The 12244-nt window shown below is 29.3% G+C and overlaps 1 protein-coding gene across 1 annotated transcript; it reads left to right on the plus strand.

The window, feature by feature from the left end:
- Positions 1 to 597: 597 nt before the first annotated feature.
- LOC135924883 (uncharacterized) lies at positions 598 to 1427 on the plus strand. Its single transcript, XM_065460011.1, has 3 exons — positions 598 to 645; positions 690 to 771; positions 820 to 1427. Exons 2-3 carry the CDS (start codon positions 726 to 728, stop codon positions 1425 to 1427), a joined length of 654 nt encoding a protein of 217 aa, XP_065316083.1. The 5' UTR covers positions 598 to 645; positions 690 to 725.
- Positions 1428 to 12244: the final 10817 nt, after the last annotated feature.

Below are 12244 nucleotides of genomic sequence, written 5' to 3' on the forward strand. Positions count from 1 at the left end.
ACATTTCTTTCAAATGTTTTATATAGGCACTGAGAAAAAAGTTTTTTAGAACCAACCAAAAATTATTAAAATTTATTGAGATAAAAGTTATACATTACAAATTTTATTTAATATACAAGAAAAGTAGTCATATTGCTTGTTGTTATGTTCTACCTCCCCCCCCCCTCTTGTCCCGTATAACTTATTTCTTTTCTTTAAGTTTTTCTCCACTTGTTTCTTTTGTTTTCCCATCGTCCTTTTTTTTATATTGATATTATACCTTATTTTTATATTGTATTTGAAACGGTAATAGGAAAAAAAACCCCTGGAAAAAAACCCCCGGAAAAAAAACCCCCAGGAAATAAAACCCCCGGAAAAAAAAACCCCTTGAGATTATTTTTATACACTCTCATATTTAAGTATATTCTAGCAATAATTTATATTGAATTGGTATATATACAATTGCAAGTTAATAATTTGTTAAAAATATTATGACCTCATCAAATTTTTGCTTATAGACCATTCATGCTTCCTCCACCCTCACCTCCTCTTACTGTCATGGATCTTGCTGGAGAAAAAATTTTCTACAATTATATGTGATTAGAGTAGCAATAAACAATATTTTTATTACAGCGGTTTATTGTGTACTCCAGAAAAAAACTCAAAGTACATATGAAATAATATATCAAACAATAATGTCTAAATGTCAGGAAAGGGATTTATTTCCTGATCCATTATATATATACATGGATTTCGAAAAGTCTGCTATGACCGCGGTTAAGAGTATCATTGGTATGATTATTAATATGTTTAATAATTTATATTTATTTTTTCAATTAGGGGATCACATCGTAATTAGAGGATGTTTTTACCATTTGTGTCAAAGTACACATAGAAAAATTCAGAAGCTGGGTCTGGAAAGCGAATATAGGACGGATGAAACTCTAAGTTTTTTTTGTGGCATGATGGACGGCTTAGCATTCGTTCCGTTATGTGATATGGATAATGCAATGACATTCCTTAGATCAGTTACTCCGAGCAATGGTAAGGACATTCTCGATTATTTCGATAAAAATTATGTCAATGGAGTATCAAGGAATGTCATGAGAAGCAATTCTCAATCCCAAACACGTCGAATTGAGCCTCGATTTCCTCCAGAAACCTGGAACGTGAATCAGTGTACTCTCTCAGATGAAGAACGAACAAATAATCAATGCGAAGGTTGGAATCATCGTTTTTCTAATCTGGTTGGTAATAAACACCCATCAATCTGGGTACTCATTAAAAAAATGAAATGCGAGGTGGCTGCCGACGAAACCAAACTTGAAAGATGGCGCGTAGGTAGTTGGACATCTAAAACAAAATCGCAGAGTTCTAACAACCAGATTCGGCTAAAGAAACTTTGCGAAGAATACCGTGATGGGTGCGAAGCCTTCCGGATTTTATAAGAGCGATATCCTTCAATATTCGATGTCAACCAATATAATTATTATTATAAATTATAAAATTATATATACATAATCATGATTTACCAATAAAATAAACATTTCTTATTTCTAAGTTTTGTCAAATTTAGTCTATTTAATATCATATTTAAAGATGGTATTGTATTTTTACTATAGGAAATTTTTTTTACAATACATAGTTATTTTACTGAGGCATTTTTTCCCAGTACCAATTTAAACATCAGTTTTTCTTATTTAAGAATTTTTTTATGAAGAGTAGACCGGTCTTAAGTAAATTCTATAAAAATGAAAAAAAATTATTGGGGAATTTTTTTCCGTGGGTTTTTTTTCCTGGGGATTTAATTTCCGGGGGTTTTTTTTCCTGGGGGTATATTTTAAAATTTAAAATACATAAATCTTTATATATCAGATTTTAGAATGTCACCAAAAAGTACTACCATAGTAATACCTTACTTATTTCCCAATATTTAGTTGACTCAAAAATAGTTCATACCAAAGGTAAATTGTTGATATAACTAATTTATAAACCTTTTTAATAGATTTAAAAAAAATTTCATATTGCTTTATAGCATCTTGTAAATTTTTATGGGATAAAAATATATCTCCTTCTTTCATATTTAGAAGAAGAGAATTACATAAATCTTTATATATCAGATTCAAAAATTTTAAAATCACCTCTTTTTGAAAAATTTAGATATAAAAGCATAAAATTTCTTTGTATTGGAAAGTACAATACAAAATCCATAGGTCTACGCAATTACATGTCTATAAAACAAGGATGTCAATTCCATTTGCAAATTATGAAAAACAAATTATTTGTCAAGGATATGCATGAAAATCACAATCATCCCCATGGTAAAGGCACATAATCTTGAAATTATTAAGATAAATATATAATTTAACTTAGTGATATGGATAGGCTTATAGGGTTAATTTATTAAATTTTGATAGAATATATATAAGATAAAAGTATGAAATAATGTTTTTAAAACAAATGAAAAATGCATTTTTTGATTATAAAAATACTATCTAATTTTAGATGAAAATTTATACAAATCATTACCCAGACAAAGAAAGCTTAATGAAGCACAGTATAAATTTGTAATTGAAGCTATAACTACAGGAGGAAATAAATCCAAAATAAAAAATAAACTATTTTCTGAAGGAAAGTTTATAACCCTAAGAGATTTGCATAATATAGACAAAAATAGAAAAAAAACTTATGATAATGATTTAATTACAATGATAGATAAAGTTAATAATGACACTAATATGGAATTATATACTGAAGATGGGAATCTAATTGGTATATATTATCAAACTCATCAAATGCAGTATATTTTTCCAAAATATCCTGAAGTTATATGTGTGGATGCAACATATCGATTAAATAATAGGCATATGCCTGTGTATATTTTGGTATCAATTGATGGAAATAATAGATCACATATTATATGTGTATGGATTGTCAAATCGGAGTCATTTGATGTAGCATCACAAATGCTTCAAATTTTAAAAAAACTGAATTCAGCTTGGACATATAAAGGTCATTGTTAGTGATAAAGATTGTGCTGGGAGAAAAGCTTGCATTGGGGCATTCCCTCATGTTCAATTGGAATTATGTAGGTAGGAAACATGTAACCAGAGCTTAGGATAGGGAAGTTACCCACAAAAAAAGGAATATTCCTAATGATATGATTAATAATGTGAAGCATATGTTGTATAGCATGCTAGATGCACAGTCTTCTGACATATATTTTGAAAATTATCACAAATTGACTAATTTATATCTTGAATCATTAAATAACTATTTTTCTGGCTGGTATCATATCAGATATGAATGGTCCGATGCTTGGAAAAGATATCATTTAAACTTTAAACAATATACAAATAACAGGGTAAAGAGCATTAACAAATATTTAAAAATTAACATAATTAAATACTCTACCCTTCCAAATATGTTTACTGATTTAATTATGTCAATTAAAATGTTAAGTGCTGAACATGATAATTTAATGAAAAAAATTAAAATCTCATTTATAAATGAGGAAGATCAAACATTGGCTAATTATAAAAAATATAGTAATACTTTACTTATTTCCCAATATTTAGTTGACTCAAAAATAATTCATACCAAAGGTAAATTGTTGATATAGACAAATTTATAAACCTTTTTAATAGATTTAAAAATTCTTCTTTTAAATATGAAAGAAGGAGGTTTACTTTACTCAAATAAAATTATATAATGGACGAAAAATTAACTCTTACACACACTCAATATGTTCCTAAATTTCCCAAGTTATCAGGAAAATTATCTGAGACTTATCTTAACTTAATAGAAACATACTTTGAAGGACATATTGAGTCAGACTCATCTAAAATTAGGACACTACTATGCAGCTTACCAATTGAGATTGTAGACCAAGTTACGTCGATATGTTCTAAAGCACAGTTAAAAGACTTTAATATTGTTTTTGGTAAATTAAAACTGTTAATTCCAAGTGAGGACATTAATGTAAATATAAAGAACTTTAATTTAGCGGTACAAGGTGCCGAGGAGTCCTTCCATACTTTTTATTTTAGAATTTCAAAACTTCATAAAAAATGCGATTTTGATAACGATACAAGAATGATTGAGAAATTAATAACTTGTTCTTTAAATGATAATATTAGAAGGAAGTTAAATAAACATAAGCACGAAGGTTTAGATAAGATGATGAAATTAGGAGTGGAGTTAGATGGCAGCAATATTAAACCAGACGTTAGCGATACAAATTATGTAGATAATGATAAAAAATTGGATAAAAATAAAAAGTTTTACAATTTAAACATGGATAAAATACCATGCAAAAGTACTTTTAGTAATAATGAGAATAATTCTAATGATTATGAACGTAATAATTTTAAAGAAAATAATTTTAATTATAATGGACGTAACATTCATAAGGAAAATTTTGATTTTAAGAAGAGGAATTATAATGATTTTAGGCCTAATTATAGTGCTAGCCGAAACTATCAAAACAATATTTTTCGAGACAGTGAGGGTAACTCTAGAAATTTTCGTAATAACCAATCTTCGAATAACAATTCAAACTATTACGGAAGAAACTCCATGTGGCACAACAACAATAATGCAAACAATTATAATAGAAACAATGCCTGGCAATACAATAACAATTCAAACAATTATGGTAGAGGTACTTGGCAAAACAATAATTATAATGGGAGAAACAATTCCTGGTCTTACAACAATCAAAGAAATCAGAGTCAATATAATAATCGATATGGTTATCAATATCAATCCTATAATAATAACAATAATGGAGAAAATAATGCGTGGAAAAATTATAGTCAAAATATTAATCAAAGAAAACCATTACAATATAATGACGTGAATCAAAGTAACATCAATTGTAACATGAACATTGAAGAGATTGTTGAAGAAAAATATAACCCTACACAAAATAATAATGGTAGTGATTTTAATATCAACAATTTAACTGAGTTTAAACATAATGATAATGCGTTCATGACCACTTTAAAAGTAAATGATGCTGTTGTTACTATGCAGGTTGATACGGGATCCAAGTTTACAATTATACCTCATGAAATGGCTAAACCAATAGGTATTAAAGATCTTAAAAAGTCCACTCTACAACTTTCAGCTTATGATGGAAACTTAATCAAGATTATTGGCGCCACTCAAGTTAAAGTAACCTACGAAGGTATCACCAAACACTTGCAAGCCGTGATCGTTAAATCTAATAAAAATGCGTTATTGGGACGTATGTGGATTAATGCCTTCAGTAATATTTTGAACAAATTTATAGCAAACATTGATACCAACTATGAAGATGAAATAAAGAAATTAATAAAAGATTGCGAATCTAAACTGACTAAAAAACCGATCAATAAAGGGAATGTCAAAATATATCTACGTAACGACGCCAAACCGAAAATCATACCACCTAGACGGTTACCTTATTCAAAGATAGACGCTGTTACTAGAGAACTTATGAGATGGATAGGAGATGGAATCATTGAGCCTGTAACAGATGTCCGATGGGCAAGTCCGATAACCGCTGTCTACAAGGATAATGGGAGCGTTAGGGTTTGCGCCGACTTCAAAGACACTGTCAACCCAGCCCTTGAGGACTTCAGATACCCACTTCCAAGAATAAATGACCTTATCGCTAAGCTCAAGGAAGGGAAGAAGTTCACCAAGATAGATTTCAAGGATGCGTTCCTACAAATTCCCATTGATGAAACCTGCAGAGACATATTAACTATATCTACACACAGGGGGTACTACCGGTTTACCAGACTTCCTTTTGGGTTAAAGACTTCATCTGCGATTTTTCAACAAATTATGGATCAAATTTTCAGTGACATGAAAGATGTCATATTTTATATTGATGATCTACTAATTACGGGAAGTAGTGACGAAGTTCATTTCAACAACATAAAGAAGGTTTTTGAAAGAATACTATCTCATGGTTTAGTGCCTAATTTTGCAAAAAGCTTATTTTTCAAAAAAAGTCTAAGGTTCTTAGGACACGACATCGACGCCAACCATGACAAGATCGAGGCGATCGTTAAAATGCCGGAACCAAAATCAGCCGCGGAATTGTCAACGTTTCTAGGTATGGCCGGGTACTACAGAAAATTTTTGAACAACTTCGCTGAAATAGCTGATCCTTTATACAAGATTGTTAACAAAGAAAAATGGGAGTGGAATTTAGAACACTCCAAAAGTTTTGATGATCTAAAGACATTGATTAGTCTTCCTCCAGCTTTGACGTACTTTAATCCTGAACTACCTATCGGAATTGCGACTGATGCATCTAAAAGAGGTTTAGGAGCTGTTTTGTTTCACACTGAAAAAGATGGCAAAGAAAAACCGATAGCTTTTGCATCAAGAACTTTAGCAAAATCCGAAACAAACTATACCAATATTGAGCGTGAAGCTTTGGCCATTATGTTTGCTATCAAGAGATTTCAAGAATACTTGATAGGGACTAAGTTCACTATTATAACGGATCACAAGCCGCTAATCCATATTTTCACCAAAGGGCTCAAAGATAATAGCACCATGTCATTAAGGTTACAGAAGTGGAGTATAATTTTGGGGGGTTACGACTTTAACATCAGATATAAAGCTGGTAAATACAATGTTGTTCCCGATTGCCTCTCAAGACTACCACAAGTAATTGATGATGACGTTATTGATGATATCGCGATTATAAATGACTTTGGCGATATACCTCTTAGTTTTGACCGAATACGTGATGAAACATCCAAAGATTTTGAATTATCTCAAGTTATGAGTGACATAAGAAATAATGTGCCTATCCAAAATAAAATTTATGAAAATATTGAACAAGAACTAAGTATCATTAAAGATTGTCTGTACAAAAGCGACAAAATAATAATTCCGTCAAGTCTGAGAAAGAACATACTGAAGGCGTTACACGAAGGTCATTTGGGAGCAGGTAAAATTAAATCCTTAGCCAAAGATCGTATGTGGTGGTCTGGTATGGTCAACGACATTGATTTGGAAGTCAAAAGTTGTGATGATTGTAATATTTATCATGACAATCCAAAGAAAATACAAAATCCATGGGTAGCAGCAACTAAACCATTTGAAAGGATACACATAGATTATGCGGGTCCGTTTTTTACAAAGAATTGGTTGATAATTGTTGATGCTTATAGTAAATTTCCGGTTATAGTTCCGGTAAAGAGTATTACGACTGAATTCACGTTAAAGGAAATTTATAAAACTATTTCACTATTTGGTATACCTGAAACCATTGTTACAGATAATGGTACCAATTTCACGAGCAAAGATTTTGAAAAATTTTGTAGCAATTATGGTATAAAACATGTACTAACGTCGGCCTACCATCAGCAATCTAATGGACAAGCTGAACGTATGGTGAGAACATTTAAAGCTCATATGAAAAGAAACATAAAGATTGGCTTAGAAACTGCGCTGGACAGATTTTTGTTCAACTATAGAAACACGCCGAATGACACTACGGGAGTAACACCGTCCAAAAGAATGTTTAACCGCGACATTAGAATAAAGTGGGATTTATTAAAACCTTTGGAGGATAAAGTTGGTGAAGTCTTCATGTCGTTACCACGAAATCGAACTTTTAATAGAGGAGACTATGTTTGGTATAAGAAACAGGGTGATGATACGTGGTGCAAAGGCAGCATCAAGCTTAAAGAGAGTAACACCATGTTTCAAGTTTATACTGATAAAGGGATAGTAAGTAGGCATATTGATCAGTTAAGGAAAAGAGAATGTTACAATAGTTTAAAATTTTATGAAATTGACCCTAAAAATTCCTCTAAGGGGGGAAGTGTGGACACAAAGAATGAGATTAAGATACCAATTACTAGACCAATAAGAATTAAAAATAAACCTGATTACTTAAAAGATTACGTGCTTAAAATTTAAATATAAAACGCAAAAAATATAAAACGCTAAAAATATAAAACGCATAAAACGCTAAAAGTATAAAACGCTATGATTAACTTAACACCTAAAAAATAATATAATAATCATCATGATTTATCATTCCTTATTTTGGATTTTATTATTCCTTAAATTATCCTTCCTTATTACATATTGTTCCGAAATTCAAAATTTTATTCGTGCATTCCAAATTATATATTCCGATTTATTCCAAATTCCAATATTCAACTGGATTAATGATAATAACAATTTTGAGAAATGTGAACAACATACGATAAGGATATCAAACCAACGATAACGTTCAACGATTTTATCAAACCTACGCAATTGATTCAAGTCTACAATAAACGTACAAACTCACGCAACTCTAATAAACGATTTTATCAAACCTACGTGATAGAATCAAGCCTACGAGAACATTCTTATGCGCTAACCAAGATTAAACCGAGTACAATCGAAACAGGAAAAACTTCTAGGACAACAAGCTCTCGATGACTGCTGAGAAGAAGCTTCGTTGTTTGTAGAAGAGGGGGAATGTTGATTGATTTAAATTTAAATATTATTTATTTTATATGTTGATTGATTTAAATTTGAATATTATTTATTTTTATATTTAAGTTGTTCAATTAACTTTTAAAATATATATATATATAATTTTGTGGATGAAAAGAAAGAATAATAAAATAGTTAAAATAAGTTTTACAATTTTTAATTTTACAATTTACATGGTGCCCCGGGTGAGGAAAAATCCTTACCTTGAATTCTTATGTTAAAAATAAAAAGTAAACGAAATACTTATCAAATTCGTCGTTCGATATGGGAGATGTTAAAGGAAAAATAAAATTTTTTTGACTTTTCTTTTCGATAGTCAAAATTTTATCCAAATTTACAAATTTATAAAAAGGTAAAAAAAATAAATATATATATAAAAAAAATAAAAGAGTATATATATACAAATATAAAAAAATATTTTTCATAAAAATAATGTTTTGTTTTAAAACGTATGATATACCTCAACACGTTATTATTGATGATATGTTAAATGTAATGGGAATTAAAGAATTCTATAAAAGATTTACGAGATGCTATAAAGCAATATGAAAATTTAAATTACATAAATCTTTATATATCAGATTTTAGAATGTCACCAAAAAGTACTACCATAGTAATACCTTACTTAATCATTTATTTACGATGTCATATTTATTTAATATTAGGCGAAATGTAGCCATATTGCTTTTAAAATTATAAAAGCGACCAAATATTAAATTATACAAATCCAACATTTAATAATAAAAAACCCGCTAGTTGGCGTTTAATAACACTATTATTAATTTTGAAACGATTGAAAAATAAGATTTGAGAACCTGTTTTCTAAGCTAACAAAAGTTTGGCAACTTACAAAAATAGCTGGGTATTTCAGCATGTTCTATCTTTAAATTGGAAATAATTTTGCAAAAACGCAATTCATCGAACATCTTAATCGATGCAAATGAATTCATTACTAAAGGATAAAAATTATATTATATTTTTCAAGATACGCTAAATAAAGGCTAACTGAAGACGCATACGTAACATTCAGATTGTTTAGAGGACTCGACATTATACGTTTCGTGAACTAACCTTTAGAAAGAAAAGTGAGGAATTTTGTAAACCTTTCTTATTCTTCAATAATTTTTGTCGGTCGTCTTTTTATCTAACGATGTAGGTCTTATTTTATAATGCAGATTATATATATACATATATATTAAAAAAAAAATTTTTTATCATAAGTTTTTGTGAAAATATAGTTCTAAAAATAATACTTCGACATATACTGCAGATAGAAATTCCGAAATCCCTATTTCCCAGCCTCATAGGATTTTCCATTCCTAAAGCTTATCATTTCTTTTCATGGATGAAATTGAAGTAATTAAGAACATATTGGTGCTAAAGCAATAAGAATATACTTCAACCATGGCTTAGGATACATAAAAATTTCCTCAAATTTATATACGCTCAATTTAGCAAGTGTAAAATTTGACATATTAGATTCAAATGAGGAAATAGAGAACAAAGAAGTTTCGAAAAAAAATTAATTAATTTATATGGACAAGTATCTTTACATGATCCGATACAATAAAAATAAATAGTATCTATTGATTTCAAATATCTATCTGCCGGTAGCTAATCAATTATTTTTAAAAATTAGTTTGGACCATGGAGCAGTGAGTGGACCATCTATTTGGCCAGAAATAATTATTTAATAATTGTTTTTTTTATTAAAAATAGAATGCATATATAATGAATGTAAATAGTTATAAAAAATTTATTAATTAAACTATTTTATTATTGCAAGGATTTAGTAACATATATCAAATATATCTTTATATAATATAAACTTAGTATTTAAATTACTTTAACATGAAAATTTAATATTATAAAATTTAAATTTCTATATAACATATTAAATATAATTATAATTTAATAATTGATTTATTTTCTAAGTAGTATAATTTAATGATTGATTTAATAAGTAATACAATGTATATTCTTCTAAGGTAAATATAATATAAAAGAATTTATAAATTAAACTAATTTAATTTATTATTGCAAGGATTTATTAAACATTATATCAAATATATATCTTTATATAATGAAAATTTATTATTAAAATTTCTACATAGCATAAAAATTTTATATAATTATTGTAACAATTGATAATTTTTTTTATTAGTTTTATATAATGAAGACTATTTAAATTTCTATATAACATGAATGATTTTGTATAATAAAATTTAAAATTCTATATAACATGAATATTTATATATGATTATAATTTAATAATTGATTTATATTTATGTGTTTAAGATATAAAAGGTAAATATAATATGTTGTTTCAAAATAAATATCACCTCTTATAGTGATATTTATTATCTAACATTTATACATAAAATTTTAATTTATCACATTTTTAAATTTAAAAAGGTTACCTCAAATATTAGTTATTAGAGCTGAGACATTGCCACTATAACTTCAGGATTTGGGGTTACTCCAAAAGCTTTAGCTAATGATTTGTAAGCATCTAATTGTGGCTGCAATCTTCCAATATTGACAGTTGGAAGTGTAGCAGTTGCTCCAGTTATTTTAAATCTCTTTAATGCTATTTCATAATCTATACAAAAATCTTCTGCATCATGATAATTTCTAGAAGAAAGGTGAGGAGACTGCAATGTCCCATTTCTCATAAATGCATTCCAATAAGTACCTACTCTGCCAAGGTAGGTGGCTGCTTGCATATCAGAGAATTCAATCTTCTCAGCAAGGGCTTTAGTCCCCTCACACAAGTATTCAGCATCAATGTGATACACTGCTGGATTTTTATTTATGATTGAACAGATGTAGGGCAAATAGGAGAAGTCAGATATATCTGGACACAGAGCTATAGTAATGGAATTGAGCATGTGCTTCACAATTTGTAAGGCGATAAAGTGTCGAGCAGTGCCAGCTGGGTTACTGTTGATACCTTTGACATCGGCATCCATCCATAAACTATGATCTATATTTACTGCAATTACTGGTGTTGGTTGGCACACATTAGCTAGGCCAAATTGTGTGAGTACTGCCCTTGTAGAAGCCCAAGAACCAACTCTTTTGATAACCCTAATAAGTATGTAACTGGTTGCTAAATCAAATTTCTGCAATACCACCCTTTTCATATAGTTTGAATATGATGACACCTGGCCAATGTGGCTGTTTTGCTTGTACCAATTTATTTTTGTAGCAGCAATCAATGTTGCACATAAGAGCAAATTAGATTTTAATGTTGCATTACTAACTTCTATCTGTTGCTCAACAGTTAAAATTGTAGAGCCATACATTGAGTATGGAATCTTTCGCCAGTTCCCATCTGATAAAATCCTGGTACCATTTCTTTTTGTGCATATAAGCCCAGCTCTAAAGCAGACAACAGCTGATCCAATCAAAATCTTTCTTTCCTGTTCCTTGGATGTTCCCAAATTATTGTGAAAAATATCGGCTATTGCATGACTTATCGCTATATTTACATCATCGGTTATGATATTATTTGTTGGCCCACATACGACAGCAAGTTCTTTTTCCAAAACAATTTCAGGTCCTGCAAGACCCCCCATTATGCTCCCACTAAAGGTAAAAAGATCTTCATTGGGCATACTAAAATATATAAATGAAATGTGAGTTGTGCCTTTTTTACTTTGTCAAAATTTAAATTTCGTGGGAGTTCATAAAATATACACTTAGCACAAAATAATGAATGACATTCGACGTATTCCATATTATTAATATATGAATA

Source organism: Gordionus sp. m RMFG-2023, chromosome 2 (assembly GCF_954871325.1).
Source record: "Gordionus sp. m RMFG-2023 chromosome 2, tfGorSpeb1-WG-v2, whole genome shotgun sequence".
NCBI lineage: Eukaryota > Metazoa > Nematomorpha > Gordioida > Chordodea > Parachordodidae > Gordionus > Gordionus sp. m RMFG-2023.